Below are 27,806 nucleotides of genomic sequence, written 5' to 3' on the forward strand. Positions count from 1 at the left end.
TAAGGGGAATGGCCTCTGGGTACCTGGTGGCATGATCCACTACCACCAGTATGAATCTGTGCCCAGATGCTGTAGGGGGATCCATTGGACCAACAATATCAATCCCCACTCTCTCAAAGGGAACCCCCACCACAGGTAGTGGTATCAGGGGGGCCTTTGTTGTTCCACCTGCTTTACCACTGGCTTGGCAGGTTTCACAGGAGCGACAAAACTCCTTGGTGTCTTCAGACATGTGAGGCCAGTGAAAGTGAGGGACAAGCCTGTCCCAAGTCTTGTTCTGGCCTAGGTGTCCTGCTAAAGGAATATCATGGGCCAAGGTGAGTAGGAAGCCCCTAAATTGCAGAGGTATAACCAACCTCCTGGTAGCACCAGGTTTGGGGTCTCTAGCCTCTGAATAAAGGAGTCCATCGTCCCAATATACTTTATGGGCACCTTGAGCATTCCCAGCAGCCTCAGCAGCAGCCTGCTGTCTGAGGGGTTCAAGAGAAGGACAGGTTAACTGAGCCTGCCCCAAGTCTGCCCTAGAAGGTCCCCCTGTCCCCAGAAACTCAACCTGATCAGGTTCAAGTTCTTCAGGGACAGTTCCTTCAGGGGTCTCAAGATCAGTTTCCTGTGAAGCCTGATCCTCACTTGTAGGCAGTTGGGAAGGCGCAGCCTTAACCCTCCTGTTCTTCTTCTTGGGAGGTACTTGGTCCATTGTTCCAGGATCCAAGACCTGAGGTTCAGAGAGGCACTTTTTGGCCTGTGACCTGGTCACAGCAAGGACATGTGATGATATCCCTAACATCTCTGCATGAGTCCTGTACTCAACTTCTGACCATAGAGAGTTCTCCAGGTCATTGCCCAACAAACATTCTACTGGGAGATCAGCACTAACCACAACTTTCTTTAGGCCAGTTACCCCTCCCCAGGAAAAGTTAACAAGTGCCACACTATGTGTAGTAGTGACATTGCTGGCATTGGTCACCAGGTAATCATCGCCTGGCATGTATTGTCCAGGGTCCACAAAGTTATGTGTCACCATAGTGACACTGGCACATGTGTCCCTGTAAGCTTGAGCCACTTTGTTGTTAATCAAAGGTGTCTGTCTGTATTTGCCCAGGTTACTGGGACTTATGTCAGGGGTCAAATCTATGTCCCCTTCACAAACCAGAACAGCCTGTGTAAGAGTTCTGACTAGGTCAGAATCTCCTTCAGTTCCCAAAGTGATTCCCACTAATCCCTTGGCTTGAGGACCAGCACTGCTAACTGTACTAGTGGGTGCAGGTGCCTTAGGGGCTGCAGTGCTGGGGGCTCCACCCTTTTTACACTCACTTGTCCAGTGAGAGGTGTTCTTACAAGTTTTACACCAGGGTTTCTTCTGACCTTCTTTCTTCTTCTTCTTGGAAGTTTGGGACCCACCCTCTGTCTCAGTTTGGGGCCCTGTTGAAGACTTCTGGTCTTTAGCTTTCTGCTCCCCACCCTTCTGGTCTGTTTTCTTCTGGTCACCACCCTGGTTCTGGTTCTGGTTCTTTTGCTTAACTCTGGTTCTTACCCATTTATCTGCCCTCTTTCCCAATTCTTGGGGAGAGGTCAAATCTGAGTCAACCAAATGTTGATGCAACTGCTGGTTCTGACAATTATTTAAAATTTGTTCTCTCATCAGCAAATTATACAATCCTTCATAGTCTGTAACCTTGCTTCCCAGCAACCATCCCTCCAGAGCCTTAGTGGCACACTCAACAAATTCAGACCAGTCCTGAGTCTGTGTCTTCTGGGTATCTCTGAACATTAACCTGTACTGTTCAGTGGTTAAGCCTAACCCATCAATCAGAGCACTCTTCAGGACCAGGTAGTTTCTAGAATCCCCATCACTAACTGTGAGGAGTCTGTCTCGGCCTCTACCTTCAAAGGAGAGCCACAAGATTGCTGCCCACTGCTCCTGAGGGATCTGCTGTACTCTGCAGGCTCTCTCCATTGCAGTAATCCATTTATGGATATCATCCCCAGCTTTGTAGGGGGGCACAATCTTACTCAGGTTTCTATTATCAAAAGACCTGTCTTTATCCTTGTGGATATTGCTGCCACCAGTGGGTTCTATTACCCCACTCTCTCTAGGCTGTCTTGCTCTAGCAAGTTTCTCTTGGGCCAGGGCAATCTCTAACTCTTGTCTCTGGACTCTCAATTCAGCCTCTCTAATTTGAGATTCTCTCAATTTGGTCTCATGTTCCCTTCTCTGAGGGCTAGTCATCCTCCTTCTGGAGTGACCATGAGAACCTCTAGAAGCATAGGAGTTGTCAGAGTCACCTGAGTGAATCCTTCTCCTCCTAGGCTCCTGGTTAAGTCCACCTGGGGGTCTGAATGGGTTGTTACCTGATTCATTCCCAAGTTGACTTAAGTTAGCCTGGTTCAGTCTACTGACCAGCACCTGACTATCTCTGTCATCATCTGACTCACTGCTTTCCACCTCCTCCTCCTCTTCTTCTTCCTCTACATCTACCTGAGGAGCTCCAGTGGTGGAGGCTTCCTCATCTACCAGGATGATAGGGGCAGGGGTGTCTACAGTGTCATCCTCTGAGGGATGGCCTCCTTCAGCATCCCCTGTGGGGTTTGCTTTAGAGGTCTTTAGAGCCTCAGACTGATCCAAGAGCTCTCTTAGGTGGTCTGTAGTAGGGGAAGGCCCTGTCTTCAGACCCCTTAAGACACAAAGCTGTCTTAATTCCTTAAAGGGAAAAATAGCAAACTGGGATGGTGCCCTTGGAGGGTCACTCTCAACAGGAGTAAGTCCACTGGACCCCTCTGTTCCAGACATTGCTCTAGTGTGGGTGGATGTGTTGCAATCTACCTACACTGGTGTTTACCTACTAAACCTATCTAGTAGTTGTAGCTAGGGTGTGCTACTCCCTTTACTCTACAACAACTAAGTTCAGTAGAACTTAAGTATACTAGTCTTGTTTTATATGTACCTAGCAGGTACCTGTATGATCTTTCAAATGATAATCTCAAAGATTGTAATGGTAAAACAACAGCAAGCTCAGATCCCAATCCGCTGCTCACCAATGTGAGAAGTTGGCCTGGTATATAATGCTCACTAATTCTAGTGATCACTTTGTACCATGCCAAGCAACCCTTATGATGATTGGTTGTAATTCAACCTTGTAGACCAGTTATCCTAGTGGTAACGTGGACAAAGCAGTCTTAGGCTAAACTCTGAAAGGCATGTGAAGCCAGCTGTTATACCATACACAACCCCCTTGAATACCAAATGAAAGGGACACCACACAGATATATATTGAAAATATATATTGATTTATTAACTATAAAATCCCCTGGACTCTTTATGAGCACAGAAGCACAAGCGTTAAATCACAAGACAGTTTAAAATACACAAAAGTTGCACAATATGGATGAGCCCTAGGGGCCACCTAAACCATATACTAAGAAAGTGGTATAAGGGATACCAGGAGGAAAGTGAAGAGGCCTAGGGCCTTGGGAATCGCTGGAGCTATTCGAGACTGGCAATGACTAAGTCGGGAAAGGCCTACGGGACTCGGGTGCAGTGTTCAAAGTGCACGCACTTCTCAATACAAAGTCTATGGTGCGTAAAAAGCACAAAGTTAGAAAGTTAGGAACCTTCCGAGTGACCTACGGAGCTGAAACTTAAAACACAGGCCCTTGGGATGTGTACCAGTGCAGGAGCACCGGCGGAGCTGAGTTACCTCACCCACAGGAAGCGGGTGCACAGGGTCGAAGTTGTGTCGGGTTTCGTCACGCTGGTCGATGGTGCTTGGAGCTGGAGATGCTGCAGGCGGCTCGATGAGAAGAGTTCCGGTGGATCCAAGGGTGGATCTGAAGATGTGAAGACCTGAAAGCAGAGGGGACAATGTTCAAAGTCACTAGCCAGTGACTACCGTGGAACCAGATTGGAACCAGGCGATGTCGGGTGCAAACAGGCGTTGTCGGGTAGCTTCTTTCTGCAGCCACGTGGATACCCGGGGTCGAGGACGTCCAGGAGTCGGTCACGAGCTGTCCCACGTAGGCTTCTCGCTGTTGGCGGTGTCGGCGACCTGATCAGAGCAAACAGGCCTTGGCAAATGCAAGCCACGCAGAAGTTGAAAGATGCTGTTCACTCGGACCAGCAAGGTCAGAGCCGGTGCTCCTTTTCACAGGAGCTTGTGTAGGTCTGGAGCAACCAGACCTGCTGTGTAAATCTTCGGGTTCGTCGCCAAGATGGCCGCTGGCCGCGTGGCTAGTGGCCGGGATGGCGCGTCGAGTGGCACAATGCAAAAGGGCCCCACGCAGATCGTGGAGATGCTGGAGGGCTGATCTTCGGTGCAAGGGCTGCTCGGTGGTGGGGGTTCTCAATCCCCAAAGCACAACGTCGAGGATGCCTCAGAAGCTGCGCAGTCAGCTTTTCGAGTGTCTTTCAAGAGGTCCGGTCCCACGTCACTCGGTGCCTCCACGGGTCCCTTCTTCGCAGGGACTGTGGATCGGGCTCTGAGAGGTCTGGGAGTCTGGTTCTTGTCCGGCTCTGGGCTCGGTCTCCGGCGGGAGGCGGCGGCAAAGCAGACGTCGAGTTGCTGGTTGGTACCTGTGTTCACAGGGTGGCCACTCCTAGGCCACAAGGGAGATTCTCTTCAGTCTTCTGTGCAGCAGAATGTCGAAGTCCAGTCTTCTTATTGTTTAAAGTTGATTTCGGGATGATCTGCTGTGCAATGGCACTGCTCCCTCTCTTATTCCAATCTGAGGGGTGGATCTCCTGCTAGGTCCCTCCCCTATGGGTGGGACCAGGAAGGGGGGTGGTTACACCCCCTCTCCTTTGTCCAGCTCCTCGCCAGGACTGGGGCTGGAAAGCCCCAGAACCGGTTTGGGCTGGCTTATGCACAGGGACACCTTGTGTGCCCCAGGCATGTCTCAATCTATTCAGCCCTGTCCTACCCAATACACAAAACCCTGTCTGGGGTGGTGCTCGCACCTCCCCAGGCAGGAAACCCTTTGTCCAGGCCCTCCTCGCTGGAAGGACTCCCAGCAGCAGGAGGTCAGACATGTGTCTCTGGTGGCAGCATCCATTTTGTGATGCTGAGGCTCTGTTTAACTTTAACCAGGGTTAAGGCTACACACATGTCGTGTCCCTCTAGAAGGGTGGAATGCTATCCCCGTCGCCAGAACTGGCGAGGGGATAGTATTCCAATTCGTATGACACCTTACTCGACATGTTTTGATAAAGCCAAACCAAAGATAGCATTTAACCGCGAGGATTATAATGCACTTAAGAGTATATGGTATGGCAATATCCCGGAACAGCTTAGGGAGTGGTTCCCGACAGCTGCAGACAGTCTCAGCTCATGCTAGAGCACCATCTCACATATTTCCAAGCACTCTGCCTCCAGGATTGATGAGGCCTTCCATAGGAGTGGCTGATAGGAACATATGTGTCCAGTTTAGGGTTAGGCACAGACATACTGTACCTAAGTAAGAGGTGATTACACCAACTTACCCCAGCTGAGTGATCAGCCAGTTGTGTCAAATATGGAGGCCAGGCCAGGGGTGGCACAATGCGTGCTGCAGCCCCTGGTAGGCCTTGGATACACCTATGCCCTGGGCACCTAGGGTGCACTATTACAGGGGCTCATAAGGTGAACCAGTTACAATTCGTAATGCACCTAGAGTGCATTGGCAGTAATTTAGAGAGAGAACAGCAGGCTGTGGGTCTGATTAGCAGGCCCACAGCCACATTAAGTCAGAAACCAGTGAAGCAAAAAGCAAAAATTTGGGGTGACCATAGGATAGCAGACCCTACTCTCCTACACCGAGGTTGTCCAGCAGGGTGGTGGTGGTGTTGTCGTTGTTGTTCTCCAGGTGGAAGTTGAGGTCCCCTAGGAGGATGTAGTCAGCGGAGGCGAGGGCGTGCGGGCTGATGAAGTCTGCGATGTCTTCGCTGAATTGTGTGCGAGGTCCTGGGGGTCTGTAGATGAGGGTGCCTCTGAGTGTGGTCTTGGGGTCGGTGTGTATCTGGAAGTGAAGATGTTAAGCGGCTGTGAGGGTGTCGTCTGAGTTGGTCGTGATGCGGATGGTGTTCTTGTGGACGATGGCGATGCCTCCTCCTGTCGCGTTGATGCGGTCTCTCCGGGTGATCTTGTATCCGTCCGGGATGGCGACGGCGATGTCGGGCGCTGAGGAGGCGTTCATCCATGTTTCCGTGAGGAAGGCGACGTCTGGAGATGTGGTGTCGAGCAGGTTCCAGAGTTCCACGGCGCTCCCGAAGACGAAAAATGGCTTGCGAACGGGTCAAGCAAGCTACTACGCATGCTCGCGGAGCTATGCGTAGTTCGCGGAGTGCAAGTGCATCTTCGCGTAGCTCGCGGAGTGCGGCTACGCGAACTACGCCCAGGCTTAATATATATATATATATATATATATATATATATTACCTACTGGCTATCGCCAGTAGGTATATATAGTTAGAATTTTTTCCCTATGGGACTTTTGAAAATTCTATGTCTAATAACTTTGGCGTTTGTGGACGGAATCGGCTGAAATTTTCAGGAAAATGGCACATTTTGTTTCTGAGCAGCCCCTGAAAATTTGGTGGGGTTTCGTCAAGGGGGGGCTGAGAAAAAAGGGGGGTCCCAAAACGCGTTTTTCCCATTCATTTTTCCATAGGGCGGTTGGACTCACTTTTAGCTCGAACGGCTGAATGGATTTGCACGAAACTTGGCAAAATTGTAGGGACTGTTAGCCCGATGTGCCTTTGCTAGGTCTCAATATATGTGCTCCAGTAGTTTTTGAGAAATTAACGTTCAAACCAAGATATATATCTGTAACAGCGCTCTGGGCAGCGATCCGGTCCGCTTACTTTTCGCTTATCGGAACTTTGCGCGCAGAAAGCTGATTGGCTCTCCGGTGTCTGTCAACATTCTAAACAGTCCGGAGCGGACGCCATCTTGTCTCTCGGTAGGATCGAGAGAGAAGAAGAGGTGGAAAACGAAGGGGGAATTTAATGAAAGGGGGCAAGGTATCCCCCTCTTGACCCCCTAGGAATGTTGTTGGGGTTATTAAAGGGTCCCGTGGGGAAAATAAAAAAAAAATGATTTTTCACGGTAGAAGCGCGGCCGCGAACTGGTAGCGAAACGGGAATTCGCCATTTTGTGCTTCGTAAATTAAATTACTAGTTATAAGTGGGTGCGGGAGACGTATCCTAATCCCCTATGTTTCCTGAGGGTGGGTGAGGAGGCTGATATATGTTGATACATCTCTTCCAGCGGCTGTGCGTGAGCTTTTTTTTTTTTTTTGCTGCGTGACAGTCCGGAGCGGCCGCCATCTTGTCTCTCGGTAGGATCGAGAGAGAAGAAAAGGTGAAAAACTAAGGGGGAATTTAATGAAAGGGGGCAAGGTATCCCCCTCTTGACCCCCTAGGAATGTTGTTGGGGTTATTAAAGGGTCCCGTGGGGAAAATAAAAAAAAAATGATTTTTCACGGTAGAAGCGCTTCACGGGCCGCGAACTGGGCCGCAAACTGGTAGCGAAACGGGAATTCGCCATTTTGTGCTTCGTTAATTAAAGTACTAGGTATAAGGGGGTGCGGGAGACATATCCTAATCCCCTATGTTTCCTGAGGGTGGCTGAGGAGGCTGATATATGTTGATATATCTCTTCCAGCGGCTGCGCCATCTTGCCTTTTTTCGAATGCCACAATTTTGTCGTGCACGGCAGCCATTTTAGATGCCAGGCTGGTCCCAGGCTATCACCTACCCCTGCGGATGTAGTTTATGGCCCCAGCTGTAGAGAATTCAGACATGCCAATCCTCCTGATTCAGGCGTGTGAGTACTGATTTCAGTGCTAGTCTCCCGCCTCCCGATTTCTGCAAGCAAAAACCCGGGGGCATATTACGAACAACTAGCGATAATTTTTGTCTATAACTTGTTTAGAGACAAAAATTATCGCCGCACATCGGCGATTTTTATCGCAGATAAACCTTGCTATTATCGCAGAAAAGTCAGCGATATTCATGTATTATCGACCTAATGCTCTTAGCCATGTTATCCACCTCCCATTGGATAACATGGCTAAGAACTGCTCAGGGCAGGTGTTAGATTTTGGAGATATTCGCGCTTAGCGCGAATATCTCCAAAAGTTGGTAATAGAAGGTAGCGATGTTAGGGACTGTTTCCAGTCGCTAACATCTTGGCACGCCACTTTGCATGTCATTAGTGATAAGTATCACTGACATGCAAAGCCGGGCCCAAGATGGTCGCTATCTCCTTTTAGGTGTCACTAACTGGTGTTAGCGACAGTTTGATAATAGGGAAATAATTTTATCTCCGCTTTCATGGTTTTTAAAGCCAAAAAAGCGGAGATAAACCCCCTTGATAATATGCCCCACGATTCCTTGGGGGTTTCAGCTGACAGGGCTTGGTATTGTGTTACATGGTAATTTTTCCATGAAACGTCAGAGGGTCGATGTAGGGGTTCTAGAAGAGGTGATAAACCATTTAAGCCTCATGAACAAGCGCATGGTCTTTTAAAGATTTGTGAAGTACTCGGGGCGGCGGTGTGTGTGTGCCCTCTTTCAGGAGCGGGCGGGGGGGCACTGCCAGCAACTTGCCAGGTCAGGTAGTGTTCAACACGTGCATCACCCTTTCTCTGCCTGCTATTGCGCTCCATGCTTCGGAAAGGTAAGAAAAAGAACGTGCATTTGAGTTTGAAATGTCCGATCCTGCAGCAGCACACTTCCAAAGCCCACACATGACAATAACCCGATTCAAGGCCCCATTCACCCGTTTTTCAAAAAATAGATAACACTCCAACAAATTAAGGTTATAAAACTTTATTAACTTTTAACGATAATGAACAGAACAAAAACTAAAAACATTTAAACATTTATTAACACAAAAAGCAACAATGGTTAGAAGCTGTCTTTTGTGCGAATAGTCCCAAGGCAGCACAACGTGCAGAGTTCTGGACGGCACCCAGGTGATGTCGCCTGGGTGCCGCACTGGTTTAGGGATCCTACAATGCTGCTCCGAAAATTGGCGTGGGGCGTCCCGGGTGGGGCGGGGGGAGGCCTCGTCAGTAGCGGTCTGTTGTGCGAATAGTCCCAAGGCAGCACAACGTGCAGAGTTCTGGACGGCACCCAGGTGATGTCGCCTGGGTGCCGCACTGGTTTAGGGATCCTACAATGCAGCACAGAAAAACAGCGTGGGGCGTCCCGGGTGGTGCGGGGGGAGGCCTCGTCAGTAGCGGTCTGTGTCCAGTGTCACATGGCTGACACAACATGTACGACAGGCACCCAGGTGATGTCCAGTAAACTGCCGCACTGGTTTTGGTATCCTACAATGCTGCTCCGAAAATTGGCGTGCGGCGGCCCGGGGGGGGGGGGGGGGGGAGGCGGCGTGAACGGGCCTCCCCAGGTGGCGGCCATCTAGCTGAGTTGCGCTCGCTCTTGCGGCCACAGCGTCTCGCTCACCATGTTGTGGAGTTGCTCCCACTCTTGCAGTGCAGCGATAGGCGGCTGCCACATGGCTGTCAAAATGGCGGACGGCTCTTCGGTTTTGGGCCTGGTCCACTGAAATGGCCCTGGGACACCTTGGAAGTCGGACGCTTGCCTGCTAGGGCTTGGGCTCCATTCTCGAAAAGCGTCCCCTCAGCCGTGAAGATTGTGTAAAAGTCTTGGGGGCCCCCGACTCCCGCAGGCTTCCGGTGGGGAGCGGCTGACATGATTGCTCGCGGAATGACCACGACGGAGCCAAGAGATGGTGGTGCTCTCATGCTGACGCCAGCTTCAGTCTGAATGATCCAGAAACAAGGTGGGGCTTTCATCGTTTGGGAAAAAAAAATGTTCTAAACCAATGAAAAGTGTTATTTTTAGGTCATATGACCAAGCCTTCCATCTTTAGGAAACCAAAAGTAAAATGAACCAATGAAAAGTTTTATAAACAAGTCACATGACCTGTTATGCGACATAGGGCTACAAAAAGCGTAGAAAATCCGTTGGCACGTGAGGCGGCGTCAGTAGCGGACCGATGTGCGAATAGGCCGAAGGCAGCACAACGCGCCGAGATCCGGATGGCACCGAGGTGGTGTCCAGCAAATTGCCGCACTGGTGTGGCCATCCTACAATGCTGCGCCGAAAGACGGCGTGTCCAGCTGAATTGCGGTCACTGTTGCGGTACAGTGACTCGAACGCGCCGAGATCCGGATGGCGCCGAGGTGGTGTCCAGCAAATTGCCGTACTGGTGTGGCCATCCTACAATGCTGCGCCGAAAGACGGCGTGTTCAGCTGAGTTCCGGTCACTCTTCCGGCACAGTGACTCGAACGCGCTGAGATCCGGATGGCACCGAGGTGGTGTCCAGCAAGTGGCTGCACTGGTGTGGCCATCCTACAATGCTGCGCCGGAAGTCGGCGTGGGGTGCCCCGTTGGCTTATGAGGTGATGTCAGTAGTGGACTGATGTGTGAATAGGTCGGAACCAGCACAAGGCGCCAAGATCCGAATGGCAAGTCCTGGATGTTGAGTGCCTCAGTTGAGATTTCTGAGCAGTGCTTGTAGAACTGTCTGAAGCTTATTTGCACCTGCTGCAGCTTCACTAGGTCCGGCGGAACTTGTTGCCTTTTCCTTTCTGCTTCTTTTCCTACAATGCGTTTCTTCTGAAGACACGACCAGGTCCCTGAATGTGTGCAGGGGGACGCTATTGAATGAATGAACGCGTCGAGATCTGGATGGCACCGAGGTGGTGTCCAGCAAATTGCCGCACTGGTGTGGCCATCCTACAATGCTGCGCCGAAAGTCGGCGTGGGGTGCCCCGTTGGTTTATGAGGTGATGTCAGTAGCGGACCGATGTGTGAATAGGTCGGAACCAGCACAAGGCGCCCTGCACTGTTGAGCCTTTTTCAATGTCTGTTTTTTGTTCTTTCCCCTCCATCAAAAACAAAACAAAAATACAAGGCGCCAAGATCCGAATGGCAAGTCCTGGATGTTGAGTGCCTCAGTTGAGAGTTCTGAGCAGTGCTTGTAAGACTGTCTGAAGCTTATTTGCACCTGCTGCAGCTTCACTAGGTCCGGCGGAACTTTTTTCCTTTTCCTTTCTGCTTCTTTTCCTACAATGCGTTTCATCTGAAGACACGACCAGGTCCCTGAATGTGTGCAGGGGGACGCTATTGATTGAATGAAAATGGCGGCTTGACACAAAGCTGACTCAAGCGTTACTGTTGGTGCTATACAGACAAAAATTGGTTTTCAGTTTGTACATTCTTCAGGTTTTTTTTTCCATCCAAGTCTGATTGAGAGTTTGTAGAAAAATGGCTTCAGATTTTCCACATACTACTCTTCAACATTCTTCCTAAATGTAACAATGTGAAACTCACTAGGAGAACGGCTGTTTCTGTTTCCTTTCAAAATGCTGCCACCAATATTTTCTGAATGGAAGACACCATCTTGTAACATAAAGGGCCGAAAGGGGTTCTGGTCTGGCCGATGGTTGGTGGAGACATTTTGACTATATCTTGGACCTGCCCGGCCTCGCCCAAAATGGCGCCGGTATAAATGGGACTCGTAACTCTTTGCCCGCAAATGTATATCTAGAAAATGTTATTGTAAGTGGCCCTGTCGTATTTTAATTACAAAATGTACGTCCACCGATTCCGCAACTGTTAGACACCTTTGTTCTTGTCACCTAATGGCCCGCTCGTTACGTTCTTCTACAGTGTAAATGTCTCCTCATCATATACGATTTGAGTTTGCTCCGTGGCCGGCCCACGTGGTTATAGGCCCGTATTTGTATACTGACATTTTCACAATAAAGGTTTTTAAAACAAAACACGGTAGTAGTATTTTCATTTGTAAAGTTTTTACTTTTAGTGACTGTTTTCGAATCAGTAAAAGGCAAGTGAAATAAAGCAGTCCAATTACATGACGGATAAAAGGTATAATATGTAGGAACGCAGTAAAGATAAATGGTCAAGGGCAGTTGTGTTTTTCATGTCTGCAACATAAAGTGATCGATAAGAATCTGATAATCAGGCGTATCGGCGACTAAGACAGCAGGCCGAATCTCTTTTACTCAACGGCTCCGTCATGGAAGGAAGAAACGCCCTTTTTCTCGAAAAAGGAATATATTTTACTTGCAAGACAGTTGTAAATTTTCCGGGAAAGTACATTAGCCTGGAATATTATAACATATGTTTGAAAAAAAAATATTGTTCGAAAATAATAAAAAGCGTAATTTTTAGGTCATATGACCAAGCTTTTCATCATTAAATTAACAAAAGTAAAATGAACCAATGAAAAGTTTTATTAACAAGTCACATGACCTGTTATGCTTACGTTACGCGCTGCGCGCCGCGCCTCGGATCACTTCCGGGTGCGCTAACGCGGCGTGTCATAAAACGCATTACGCGACAACGTAGGTCAAGAATATAGTCTAAATGTCTCCACCAACCAGCGTTCAGAACACAACCCCTTTCAGCAGTCCAAAAAGTTCTGTTAAATGACAACAGAGGGGACAGGCAACAAGAACCATCAGTCAAAGAGGGGAGGGCAAGTTCTTCTCTTCCGGGTCATGTTGGGGCGCTACCGGAACTGATCGAATTGGTAGTCTACAGTGTTTCTGGATGTTTCAGACTAAAGCTGGCGTCAGCATGAGACCACTACCATCTCGTAGCTCCGTCGTGGCCATTCCACGAGCAATCATGGCAGCCGCTCCCCACCAGAAGCCTGCGGGAGTCGGAGGCCCCCAAGACTTTTGTAGAATCTTCACGGCTGAGGGGACGCTTTTCGAGAATGGGACCCAAGCCCTAGCAGACAAGCGTCCGAGTTCCAAGGTGTCCCAGGGCCATTTTAGTGGACCAGGCCCAAAACCGAAGAGCCGGCCGCCATTTTGAGAGTCCTGTGGCAGCCGCCTATCGCTGCACCGCAAGAGCGGGCGCATCTCAACTACATGGTGAGCGAGACGCTGTAGTCGCAAGAGCGGGCGGAAAACAGCTGAATGGCGGAAGAGGCACAGTGTAGCAAAAGCGGGCGGAATGGCAACTAAAACGATAAAGGGGCGCCTCACTACAGCTTGTCTTCAGGTCAAACGGATTGTGGGACAAGGTCCAGAATTGAAGAGTCATCAAAAGGCAAAAAGTACCGCCGGACCCCGGGAGCCGGCCGCCTATGTCGGGGGCGATCTCAGGCTACACCAGTGCTATAAGACTTGGGGAGGGTGTCGGAGCCAAGCGTCTTCTCCGAGTCCATGGCCATCACAGCGCCCCTCAGGGGCCTCCGTCAAGCTGTTTAGGAAGGTAACATATCACATTGTTTTCTAATGCAGTCAGGTCCACAAACGACACTCACTTACTTTGAGAATAGTGAAGCTGCAGTAGGTGGAAATAAGCTTCAGACAGTGTTACAAGCGCTGCTCAGAACTCTTAACTATGGCACCCAACATCTAGAACTTATGCTATTTGAGAATGGTAGTGACATCGAAGCATCTCAGGGACCAAAACCATTAACGTACTTTCACGTATGAAAATCTTACTTGGGGAGGGGGCAGGAGCGAAGCGCCCCCTCCCAGTCAGCGCCACCACACCGTATGTTGAAAATCTGAAGCCATCGTTCTACAAAGTCAACCAAACTTGGATTGAAAAATCTAGAAAAATGTACAAACTGAAAACCAGTTTTGGTCTGCATAGCATCAGTAACAACGCTTGAGTCAGCTTTGTGTCAAGCCGCCATTTTGATTCAACAAAGCACAGGCATTGAAAAAGGCTGAAATTCAGAACTCTAAACTATGGCACCCAACATCCAGGAGCTTGCTATCCGGATCTTGGAGCCTTGTGCTGTTTTCGATCTATTCACACATCGGTCCACTACTGACATCATCTTATAAACCAACGTTATGTAAATAGTTTTTTAATAAAATGTTTTACCCTGTTTCTTTGCTGGTGTGTTGTCTATATTTTTAATATTTGCATAGGGTTTGTCATTATTTTGTGCGGGATGGGTGATGGAGCCGAGCTGTCTTGCAGCCCTCATGGTGTGGAGCTCAGTTCATCTCACTATTTTCGTATTTCTCAAGAAGGGTTGTTCCTAATATTTCTATTTTAGCGAGGTCAAAAAGAGATCCAATTAGTGGCCTACTGATTTTGCTCGATTACTTTTATTTTTTTACACGATTTTTCACTATCTGCAAAGACTAAACAGAGTATTGCGACTTTGTGCTTGTTTGTAAATAGAGAATGATCCAAAGAGAACCAATTCTAAAACAGTAAATGCTTGGACAACAATCAATCAAATGGAGAGACAAGGAGGTACGACGGATTACAACGGGGGTAAAGGCCTGCGTTAACTACCCTTCTGTATCTGCAAAGAGAGAGTACTACTAAGGCAAAAGAGGGGAGGGGGGGGGGCAGCGTTCAAAGCACATCAGCGTGCATAAATACGAAAATGTTTTTATCTATCACGTACTTGACATTTTAAAGCTTTTCATATTTGCTATTAAATAACCAATGAAATTCACAGAAAAAACCATAGGTTATAGTGGATATATAGTTAGGAATTTGCATTTACAAAACCTTGAAAATTCAATGAAAAAACCATAGGTTATAGGCCATATATAGTTAGGAATTAGCATTTACAAAACCTTATTTTACTCGCATAAAACCATTGAAATTCCATATATAGTTAGCTAACTATAAGCGCTAACTATATATCGCGCACCCGCAATCCACTGCTGATGATGTCACATATTACATCATTCATGACATGGTCAGTGACATCACTGATGACATCACTGATGACATCTCAAATGACATCACTGATGACAACTCAAATGATATCAATGATGACATCTCAAATGACATCACTGATGACATCACTGATGACAACTCAAATGACATCACTGATGACATCTCATTTGTCATCACTGATCACATCACTCATGTGATAATACAATGAACCTCTTCAGACTCTAATATAACCTTACATACACTCAGTATAAACAGACACTCACAGACTGTCACTCATCCATGGAGTTACTCACACACCTAGTCAGTCATGCAAAGAATCAATCACACCTCCATTTCCTCAACTATACAGTTATACACATCTTACTTATTCAAACATATAATAACACATATTTACTCTCTTATATAATCCCTGATACAAGCTCACAGTGATCGATACAGCCACTCACACATTCACTGGGTCTTATGTTCAGTTATTTATATATCTCAACTCTCACATGTATTGTGTTTTACATACGTACTTACTTGCACATGTAGCAATGAGAAATCCATTCACTCACCAACACACCCATGCACAGTCAACCGCCCATATAGCTGTTTCCACATGCACTCTTGAACTCATACTCCTAGTGAATCAACTGCTTACACATCTATGCACAGAGTCACGCACCTCCCAGCCACCCACACACACACTCAGCCTCCCATTCAAATATTTGGGCAACCAATCAATAACCCATATGGCCACTCTTATAGCTACTGATCAACACATGCAGCAGCTTACACAACAACAAACATACTGATGCACGAATTAAGACAGTTTAGTCACTAACCCATGTACTCAGTGAGACACATTTAATCACTCACTCATACAGTCAGTCATGCACCTACTAAATTCTTCATCCAGACACTTATACATCCACTCATTCTTCAATATGTGAAACATATTTAAACTTTACAGACACATACAATCACTGGTTGTTTTGATCAGTGATGTCATCAGTGATGTCACTGACCATGTCATGAATGATGTAATATGTGACATCATCAGCAGTGGATTGCGGGTGCGCGATATATAGTTAGCGCTTATAGTTAGCTAACTATATATGGAATTTCAATGGTTTTATGCGAGTAAAATAAGGTTTTGTAAATGCTAATTCCTAACTATATATGGCCTATAACCTATGGTTTTTTCATTGAATATATATATATATATATTACCTACTGGCGGTCGCCAGTAGGTAGTTATAGTTAGGATTTTTTTCAATGTTAAATCTCAAAATTCTATTTGGAATAACTTTGGCACCGGTTGACGAATCTGCCTGAAAATTTCATGAAAATGGCCTCGTCGAGCTCCGGTCCTTCCCTGAAAGTTTGGGGGGGATACAATAAGCGGGGGCCGAGATAAAAGGGGGGTCCCAAAACGCGTTTTCCCCATGTTAATTTCCATAGGGCGGTCGATTTCACTTTTATCCCGAACGGCTGAATGGATTTACACCAAACTTGGCAAAATTGTAGGGACTGGTAGCCCGATGTGCCTTTGCTATGTCTCAAGATATGTGCTCCAGTGGATTTTGAGTAATTTAGGTTCAAAAAAATATATATATCTATAGCAGCGCACCGGTGCGCGCACCGGAGTGCGCTCCAGGCGCGACACGCGAGGTGCGCATGGAAAGCTGATTGGCTCTCGGGTGTCTGTAAACATTCCAAACAGTCCAGAGCGGTCGCCATCTTGCGTCTCGGTAAAATCGAGACATAAGAGGTGGCTAAAACAAAGTGGGAACTGACCATAAGGCGTCAGGGATAGACCCCTTTGACCCCCTAGGTTTGATGTGGGGGCTATAAAAGGGCCCCGCGGGGCATTTAAAATATATATATTTTTTTCGTTTTGCGCGGGGGAAGCGCTCGGTGCGCGCACCAGGTAGCGCACCGGGGAGCGTAAAATGAGGGAAAAAGATGACAGAGTTTTAAAAAAATGAAGTTTTTATTTAGAAATTGGAGGTAGTTCTTAAAAGAACTTTTTTTTTCTTCTTTTTGTTGTTTTATATTTTTTTTGTGTTTTTGGAACTTTTTGAACTTTTTTTGGCTTTTCAAAACAGTTTTATATATTTTTTTGTATTTTTTAGGGGGAGAAACAAAAAAAGGGAATTGAAACTGGCTCAACTGGAGCAAAAAAACAAAAAACCCAAAAAATTATTTCTTTTTGGGGCACTTGTGATTATCACCTGCAAGGACGATGAGCTTAATACTTTGTTCCCCATAGGAGATAAGCTTGCCACAAGCAGTACAAGTAATTTTAAAATCAGCAAATCTCGGCTGAATGCAAGGCATCACCTCAGATGTTTCTGGTTGCGAGGAAGTGGGTTGGTTTCTTTGGGAGGGGGTCCTTGATGACTGGGGGAGGTTACTGGCCAGTTCCCGGAACTCTGCACGAGAGTAGTTGTTTGGATGTTTTCTTGTCATGTGCCGAATCATGGTATAGTTACCAAAAGAATATTTCTTGTTTGGGTTGCCCCGTGAAAGTTCATCATTGCAGATGAGGCAAGTCACCTTGGGAGCATTCACCTTTTTTTTCCCCTCTGGAATTGAAAAAACTGCCAAACAATGTGTGGTTTGGGTTTGTAAGGTGTATTTTCTTCTGGCAGCCATCTTCTTCTCCCCTCCTCCTCTTTCTCTTCCTCCTCCTCCTGTTCTTGACCACCAATATAATTTGGAGCTGGTCCTCTTGGTGGTGGTGGTGGTGGTGGTGGGGCAGATGCACCAGCTGATGCTACTACTGAAGCCATTATTTGGAGCAAAAAAGTAGAGAGAGCAACAAACAGGTCTTCCTCAGTCAAAGGACAAAGTCAGAATAAGGAAAAAAGGTGGGGTCTTTCATCATTTAGAAAAAAAAACTGTCCTGAACCAATGAGAAGTGTTATTTTCAGGTCACAAGACAAGGGGCTTCATCATTATGAAACTAAAACTGTTATGAACCAATGAAAAGTGTTATTTTCTGCTCACATGACCCGACGCGCTTACGCTACGCGCACGGGGGCGCGCAGCGTAAGCGCGTCGGAAGTTTACGTTTTGCGATCGTATTCGCTCGAGTACTTCCGGGTGCGCTTACGCCGTGCGTATCACGCGGTCGCGGCTACGCGATACGTCACGATCATGTTTTCGTTTGCGATATTGGCGCTCACGAGACGCTCCCCGGAGCGCGCCCGGGGGCGCTTTTCAGAAATACGCTTTTCGGGGCGCACTCCGGGGCGCGCTCTGGGAGCGCTCCCCCCAAAAATTAAAAAAAAAAAAATGGGATAATTGTAGAGACAGGTAGCCCTATTCTGAAGTGGTTTGTAAAAAAATTAACTTTATAAAAATATGTATTGTGCTACATTGGGCTTAATATATGTTAGAGCCAAAATGTAGCCCAAATGTAGCCCAAAGTAGCCCAATATAGCCCAAAGATGGCCACCAGAGATCAAAAATTGTAAATGTAGCCCAAAATTCAACTAGATGTAGCCCAACTGTAGCCCAATGACAGAATGTACCAGAGTGTTAAAAAGAACAACTAGAGTGCTAACAGTCTTATTTATAAAGTGAAACTTATAGTAAGGAATTAGCATTAAAAAAACCTTTGAAATTCACTGAAAAAAACCATAGGTTTCACACCAGTTATAGTTAGGAATTAGCATTTAAAAAACCTATTAAATTCACTGAAAAAAACATAGGTTTCACACCAGTTATAGTTAGCTGGAAATTTTACTGATATAAAACCATTGAAATTCCCACGTTATAGTTAGTCGGACTCACTATAACTTGCGCGTGCAATGCACTGCTGATGACATCACATATTACATCACTCATGACATGGTCAGTGACATCACTCATGACATCACTGATGACACCATCCAGTGAATATGTGTCTTTCTGAAAAATAAATATTAGTGAGTTATGTTTAAATATTTAAATACATATATTAGTGTTTCACTTTGTGTATAAGTGGCTACATGTGTTGATAAGTAGCTACATGCGTATGTATATGGGTTATTTGATATTTTTAGTAGTATCAGTATGAGTGTCTATGTGGTTTGGTGGAGGTATTACTTAGCACATAGATGCATGAGTGACTGACTCTTTGTTTGTATGTGTTTTGAAGACAGCATATGTACAGGACTGTATGGGTGGATGAGTGTCTATATGTGTTTGTTAGTGAGTGAATGACTGTCTCACTAGTGTCTTTATCAGTAACTACATATGTTTTAATCTAGTATATATGAATATTGATGTATATAAGTGAGTATATGTGAGAGTAAGAGATTGTAAGATTTCCTGTTTAAATAAGTATGTGTTTCTATAAGTGATTGTTTAAGAGAATAAATATGTGTAATTTTCAGTAGAAGTAAGGTGGAAGTGTGTGTATAACTCTATATTCAAATAAATGGTTGTTCAATAGTTTATTTGCACGTGTGAATATGTGTGTGAGTAACTTTTGGATGAATGTCGGTGTGTAACAGGATGTATAGGTGTATCTCTTCATATGATGAGTGAGTATATGTATGAGTGACTATATAGAACTGTTGGTGAATGAGTGGATGTGTATATAGATAGTGGAAGTACAGAATTGCTTGTTGTAACTGATATAGGTATGTCCATTTTTTTAAAATTTCAGTTTCTATTTTTGAATATGTGTCTCAAGGGTTACTTTACACTGAGAGGAGGTCTGTGACTGTGTCACAAGGATGGTGTCATCAGTGATGTCATGAGTGATGTCACTGACCATGTCATGAGTGATGTAATATGTGATGTCATCAGCAGTGCATTGCACGCGCAAGTTATAGTGAGTCCGACTAACTATAACGTGGGAATTTCAATGGTTTTATATCAGTAAAATTTCCAGCTAACTATAACTGGTGTGAAACCTATGGTTTTTTCAGTGAATATATATATATATATATATATATATATATATATATATATATATATATATATATATATATATATATTCACTGAAATAACCATAGGTTATAGACCATATATAGTTAGGAATTTGCATTTACAAAACCATGAAAATTCACTGGAAAATCCATTGGTTATAGACCATATATAGTTAGGGATTAGCATTTACAAAACCTTAATTTACTCGCACAAAACCATAGAAATTTGCATATATAGTTAGTTGCAATAACTATATATCGCGCACCCGCAATCCACTGCTGATGATGTAAAATATTACATCATTCATGACATGGTCAGTGACATCACTGATGACATCACTGATGACAACATCCAGTGACTGTATGTTTCTGTAAAGTTAAAATATGTCTCACATATTGAAGAATGAGTGGATGTATAAGTGTCTGGATGAAGGATTTAGTAGGTGCATGACTGACTGTATGAGAGAAAGATTAAATGTGTCTCACTGAGTGCATGGGTTAGTGACTAAACTGTCTTAATTTGTGCATCATTATATCTGTAGTTCTGTAAACTGCTGCATGTGTTGATCAGTAGCTATATGAGTAACTATATGGGTTATTGATTGATTGCCCAAATATTTGTATGGGAGAGTGAGTTGTGTGTGGGGGTGGCTGGGAGGTATGTGACTCTGTGCATAGATGTGTGAGCAGTTGATTCAGTAGATGTATGGGTTCAAAAGTGCATGTGGAAACAGCTGTATGGGCGGTTGACTATCTGCATGAGTGTATTGGTGAGTGATTGGATTTCTGAGTGCTACATGTCAAAGTAAGTACATATGTAAAACACAGTACATGTAAGAGTTGACATATATAAATAACTGTGCATAAGAGCCAGTGAATGTGTGAGTGGCTGTATGGATCATTGTGAACCTGTATCAGTGATTGTATAAGAGAGTAAATATGTGTTAGTATATGTTTGAATAAGTAAGGTGTGTATAACTGTATAGTTGAGGAAATGGAGGTGTGATTGATTCTTTGCATGACTGACTAGGTGTGTGAGTAACTCCATGAATGAGTGACAGTCTGTGAGTGTCTGTTTACACTGATTGTATCTAAGGTTATATTAGAGTCTGAAGAGGTTCATCGTATTATCACATGAATGATATCATCAGTGATGTGATCAGTAATGTCAAATGAGATGTTATCAGTGATTTCATCAGTGATGTCATTTGAGATGTCATCAGTGATGTCATCAGTGATGTCATTTGAGATGTCATCAGTGATGTCGTTTGAGATGTCATCAGTGATGTCATTTGAGATGTCATCAGTGATGTCATCAGTGATGTCACTGACCATGTCATGAATGATGTAATATGTGACATCATCAGCAGTGGATTGTGGGTGCGCGATATATAGTTATTGCAACTAACTATATATGCGAATTTCTATGGTTTTGTGCGAGTAAATTAAGGTTTTGTAAATGCTAATCCCTAACTATATATGGTCTATAACCAATGGTTTTTTCAGTGAATTTTCATGGTTTTGTAAATGCAAATTCCTAACTATATATGGTCTATAACCTATGGTTTTTTCAGTGAATTTCATTGGTTTTTTAAAAGCTAATATCTATAGCTGTAAAATATATTCTTTATTACGTGACGTATCACGTAGCCACGTGAGACGCCTCATGACACATCGCATAAACGTGACGTATCGTCTCTGCAGCGCAAACAAAACCCGTAACGAAGCGCGCCAGAGCACGCTTACAGATATATATTTTTTTTTTAACTTTGATTAGACAAAATCCACACGTGCACATATCTTGAGGCCTTGCAAAGGCACAACAAACAAACAGTCCTTACAATTTTGCCAAGTTTGGTGGAAATCTATTCCTTTAAATTTTATTTTACTGTTTCTCTTGGTTTTCCCCTTGTTACGCTTACCGGAACGCTACCCGGTACGCAAACCGGATGCTCCAAAAACACAAGATGTCGGACTCCCGTTACGCTGCCGGTTAGCTGCCCGGTTGGCGTACCGGGAAGCGCCTCTACCGCGAAAAATTGCAATTTTATTTTTTTTTCCTTTGCCCCTTTGCACTTTAATATCCCCCTCATCAATCCTAGGGGGTCAGGAGGGGTCTACCTTGCCCCCTTTCCTTCATTTCCCCCTTCATTTTTCACCACCTCCTACAGAGAGACAAGATGGCGGCCGCTCCGGACTGTTTACAATGTTGACAGCCAATCAGCTTCTCCTCAGACTCCCGTTACGCTGCCGGTTAGCTGCCCAGTTAGCTGCCCAGTTCGCGTACCGGGACGCGCCTCTACGGCGAAAAATCGCAATTTTTTTTTTTGCCCTGCGGGCCACTTTAATATCCCCCTCATCAATCCTAGGGGGTCAGGAGGGTTCTACCTTGCCCCCTTTCCTTCATTTCCCCCTTTGTTTTTCACCACCTCTTGTCTCTCGATCCTACCGAGAGACAAGATGGCGGCCGCTCCAGACTGTTTACAATGTTGACAGCCAATCAGCTTCTCCTCAGACTCCCGTTACGCTGCCGGTTAGCTGCCCGGTTAGCTGCCCGGTTCACGTACCGATTTGCGCCTCTACGACAAAAAATCGAATTTTTTTTTTTTTGGGGCCCCGCGGGGCACTTTAATATCCCCCTCATCAATTCTAGGGGGTCAGAAGAGGTCTACACTGCCCCATTTCCTTCATTTCCCCCTTCGTTTTGGCCTCCTCTTGTCTCTCGATCCTACCCAGAGACAAGATGGCGGCCGCTCCGGACTGTTTAGAATGTTGACAGACACCAGAGAGCCAATCAGCTTCGCTTCGCAAAGCTCCATTACGCGAAAAGTACGCGAACTGGTGCGCTATCGGGTACGCTGTCACAGATATATCTGTTTTTTTAAACGTTAATTTCTCAAAATCCACTGGAGCACATATATTGAGACCCAGCAAAGGCACATCGGGCTAACAGTCCCTACAATTTTGTCAAGTTTCATGCAAATCCATTCAGCCGTTCGAGCTAAAAGTGAGGCCAAACGCCCTATGGAAAAATGAATGGGAAAAGTGCGTTTTGGGACCCCCCTTTTTTCTCGGCCCTCCCTTCACGGAACCCCCCCAAAATTTCAGGGGCTGCTCAGAAACAAAATGTGCCATTTTCCTGAAAATTTCAGCCGATCCCGTCCACAAACGCCAAAGTTATTAGACATAGAATTTTCAAAAGTTCCATAGAGAAAAAATCCTAACTATATATACCTACTGGCTATCGCCAGTAGGTAATATATATATATATATATATATATATATATATATATATATATATATATATATTGCCACCAAACACAAAGAGCCCAACACCGACTTCTTGACAGGCCGACTTTATTCGTCAAAGAAAGGGAGAAGGGAGAGATGTTTTCTCTCTCTGAAGGCACCGCATGACATGCAAGCATCAAGGTAAATGCGGAGGAACCGGCACTATGCCAAATGAAAAATAAGAATTACAGCATTTGGGACATTGTTTTAACGCTACACAGCAACAATTATCATGAATGTGCCATGCCGCAATGAACTGCTCAAGGACGTTGCATTCTGGGGCTTGTGGTCTAATCAACAAGCCACATGGACACTTGAACTACAATTGTAAAACACACTCACCTGTGAACAAGGCTACCGCCGAAACGCGTAAGGTACATAAGTGTGTTCATTTCCCTCCGCATTTTGACGAATAAAGTCGGCCTGTCAAGAAGTCGGTATTGGGCTCTTTGTGTTTGGTGGCAGTATCGAAGTACCAGGATCTCCATTCCTGGCGTCAGAGCACGCCCTGCAGAATCGAGGGCCCCCGGTAAAATGGAGATGCTTTTTGGAATGTTTAATGAGGGGGCATGATCGGCTCTCAGAATCGCCAGCATAGAGGACTTCCACTGCAATTTGGCACACTTCTGATTGAGAAAGGGAGAAGGGAGAGATGTTTTCTCTCTCTGAAGGCACCGCATGACATGCAAGCATCAAGGTAAATGCGGAGGAACCGGCACTATGCCAAATGAAAAATAAGAATTACAGCATTTGGGACATTGTTTTAACGCTACACAGCAACAATTATCATGAATGTGCCATGCCGCAATGAACTGCTCAAGGACGTTGCATTCTGGGGCTTGTGGTCTAATCAACAAGCCACATGGACACTTGAACTACAATTGTAAAACACACTCACCTGTGAACAAGGCTACCGCCGAAACGCGTAAGGTAAATAAGTGTGTTCATTTCCCTCCGCATTTTGACGAATAAAGTCGGCCTGTCAAGAAGTCGGTGTTGGGCTCTTTGTGTTTGGTGGCAGTATCGAAGTACCAGGATCTCCATTCCTGGCGTCAGAGCACGCCCTGCAGGATCGAGGGCCCCCGGTAAAATGGAGATGCTTTTTGGAATATATATATATATATATATATTCACTGAAAAAAACATAGGTTTCACACCAGTTATAGTTAGGAATTAGCATTTAAAAAACCTTTGAAATTCACTGAAAAAACCATAGGTTTCACACCAGTTATAGTTAGGAATTAGCATTTAAAAAACCTATTAAATTCACTGACAAAACCATAGGTTTCACACCAGTTATAGTTAGCTGGAAATTTTACTGACATAAAACCATTGAAATTCCCACGTTATAGTTAGTTGGACTCACTATAACTTGCGCGCCTGCAATGCACTGCTGATGACGTCACATATTACATCACTCATGACATGGTCAGTGACATCACTCATGACATCACTGATGACACCATTCAGTGAATGTGTGTCTTTCTGAAAAATAAATTTGTTTTATATATGTATTTGTAAAGGTCGATGGAAGAATAAATGTTTAAATAAGTGTGTAAATGGATGTTTTTTTAAAAAAAATTGGTTGGTTAACTGGCTTATTAAGTGTATCTTAGTGAATACATATATTAGCGAGTATTGTTTAAATATTTAAATGTTTTTATCAGTGTTTCTCTTTGTGTATAAGTGGCTGCAGGGGTTGGTGACTGACTCACTGTTTGTATGTGTTTTGAAGACAGCATATGTGCAGGACTGTATGGGTGGATGAGTGTGTATATGTGTGTGTTAGTGAGTGAATGACTGTCTCACTAGTGTCTTCATTAGTAACAACATATGTTTTAATCTAGTATATGTGATTATTGATGTATATAAGTGAGTATAGTATATATAGTGAGAGATTGTAGGAGTTCCTGTTTAAATAAGTATGTGTTTCTATAAGTGATTGTTTAAGAGAGTAAGTATGTGTAAGTTTCCTTAGAAGTAAGGTGGTAGTGTGTGTATAAATGTATATGCAAATAAATGGATGTTCAATAGTTTATTTGCATGTGTGAGTATGTGTGTGAGTAACTTTTGGATGACTGCTGATGTGTAACAGGATGTATAGGTGTATCACTACATATGATGAGTGAGTATATATATGAGTGACTATATAGAACTGTTGGTGAATGAGTGGATGTGTATATAGATGGTGGAATTACTGAATTGGTTGTTGTTACTGGTTTGGGTATCTCCATTTTTTTGAAAATGTTTGTTTCTATTTTTGAATATGTGTTTCAAGCGTTACATTACACTGTAATTAGGTCTGTCACTCTGTCACAAGGATGGTGTCATCAGTGATGGCATGAGTGATGTCACTGACCATATCATGAGTGATGTAATATGTGACGTCATCAGCAGTGCATTGCAGGCGCGCAAGTTATAGTGAGTCCAACTAACTATAACGTGGGAATTTCAATGGTTTTATGTCAGTAAAATTTCCAGCTAACTATAACTGGTGTGAAACCTATGGTTTTGTCAGTGAATTTAATAGGTTTTTTAAATGCTAATTCCTAACTATAACTGGTGTGAAACCTATGGTTTTTTCAGTGAATTTCAAAGGTTTTTTTAATGCTAATTCCTAACTATATAAGACCTGAAAGCCCACCAGGAATCTCCAGTATGCGCCAGGGGACTGCATTGCAGAGAGGTGTAATGAAGCCACAACCCTTTTTACACCTCTCTGCAACGCAGCCCCGTGCATGTTTGAAGAGGGGGAACTAATTCCCCTTTCATACTGGGGGCCCATGGGGGCCAATTAGCCCACCTGGAACCTCCAGTATGCGCCAGGGGCTGCATTGCAGAGGTGTAATGAGACTATGCCACTTGTTACACCTCTCTGCAACGCAGCCCACTGCCGCGTTTGCAGAGGGGGAACTAATTCCCCTTGCATACTGGGGGTCCCTGGGGTCAACTAGTCCACCAGGAGCCTCCAGTATGCGCGAGGGAGCTGCATTGCAGAGAAGTGTAATGAGGCCACACCCTTGTTACACCTCTCTGCAATGCAGGCCACTGGCGCGTTTGCAGAGGGGGGACTAATTCCCCTTGCATATTGGGGGTCCCTGGATCATATCTGCCCAAACACCGATATTCCGAACGATTGTAAATGACTTTTCTTGAGAAACATTTGGATTTGGATTATCATGCCCTATACTTTTGAATTTTTGAAAGACAGACTTTGAGGATGCTATAAATTACTCGTCTGCCCGAATTGTGTGGGTAAAATTGATACCTAGTCACTTTGAATAAGAATATACTTATGTCTCGTCTAACATTTGGAAGAAATATCTAGTTATATGACAACTGGATACCGACATAACTTGAAGGAAATAAGAACGCCCTGAAGAAGTTCTGTTGTACAGAACGAAACGTTTCGGCTGGCTGTGGTACATAAACTTAAGGAAAATAAAAGCATTTGAATATACCCCAAGATTCAGCGCTTCAATAAGGACTCTAAGTGATTTGATTTGATTGGACTCATTGTGAAAGTGGTGCTGTGCCAAACTTTGGAATATTCTCCACTACTCTCTACTACTTACTCTCTCCTACTCCACTACTCTCAAATACTCACTGTCTACTACTCATTCTCTACTACTCTACTACTCTCTACTACTCTCTCTCTACTACTCACTCCCTACTACTCGCTACTCACTACTCCCTACTACTCACTATCTACTACTCTCTACTACTCACTCTACTACTCTCTCTCTACTACTCACTCTTTACTACTCACTACTACTCTCTACTACTCACTCTCTACCTCTCACTCTCTACTACTCTCTACTACTCACTCTCTACTACTCTCTCTCTACTAGTCTCTACTACTCACTCTACTACTCACTCTCTACTACTCACTACTATTCTCTCTGCTACTCATTCTCTACTACTCTCTACTACTCACTCTCTACTACTCACTCTCTACTACTCACTCTTTACTACTCTCTACTACTTACTTTCTACTGCTCTCTACTACTCACTCTACTACTTACTCTCTACTACTCTCTACTACTCACTCTCTACTACTCACTCTCTACTACTCTCTACTACTCACTCTACTATTCACTGTACTACTCTCTACTACTCACTCTCTGCTACTCTCTCTACTGCTCTCTACTACTCTCTACTACTCACTCTCTACTCTCTATTACTCACTCTCTACCTCTCTACATCTCTCTTCTTCTCTCTCTACTAATCTCTACCTCTCTACCGCTACCTCTCTACCTCTACACCTCTACCTCTCTACCTCTCTCTACACGCACACATATACACATATATGCATATATATATGCATATGCATTTATATATATGTATGTGTATGTATAAAAAAACAACAAAACATTTTTTTTTTAAACAGCTACTTTTAAAACTGTCATTCTTTTTCCCCATGGTACGCACCCCGGTGCGCGTACCAGGCGCTCACCCCGCGAAAATCAAAAAAAATATATATTTTTTTTGCCCCGCGGGGCCCTTTTATGGCCCCCACATCAAACCTAGGGGGTCAAGGGGGGTCTACTCTGCCCCCTTATGGTCATTTCCCTCTTTGTTTTGGCCACCTCTCGTGTCTCGATCCTACCGAGACACAAGATGGCGGCCGCTCCGGATTGTTTAGAATGTTTACAGACACCCCAGAACCAATCAGCTTTCTGCGCGCAAGTCGCGATAAGCGCCCGGTGCGCGTACCGGTGCGTGTACCGGAGCGCGGCTATAGATATATATATTTTTTGAACCTTAATTACTCAAAATCCACTGGAGGACATATCTTGAGACATAGCAAAGGCACATCGGGCTACCAGTCCCTACAATTTTGCCAAGTTTGGTGGAAATCCATTCAGCCGTTCGGGCTAAAAGTGAAATCGACCGCCCT

At 44.9% G+C, this 27,806-nt stretch overlaps 1 protein-coding gene across 1 annotated transcript in view; it reads right to left on the bottom strand.

The window, feature by feature from the left end:
- The window catches only part of LOC147707374 (uncharacterized), a 312,343-nt gene that overhangs the window by 141,923 nt on the left and 142,614 nt on the right, over nucleotides 1–27,806 (bottom strand). Inside the window, exon 5 of the mRNA XM_086925640.1 lies at nucleotides 26,313–26,323. Coding sequence (XP_086781766.1) covers nucleotides 26,313–26,323 — 11 coding nt within the window. The remainder of the gene's footprint in view (nucleotides 1–26,312; nucleotides 26,324–27,806) is intronic.

The sequence above is a fragment of the Lissotriton vulgaris genome, chromosome 6 (genome assembly GCF_964263255.1).
Source record: "Lissotriton vulgaris chromosome 6, aLisVul1.2, whole genome shotgun sequence".
Lineage (NCBI taxonomy): Eukaryota > Metazoa > Chordata > Amphibia > Caudata > Salamandridae > Lissotriton > Lissotriton vulgaris.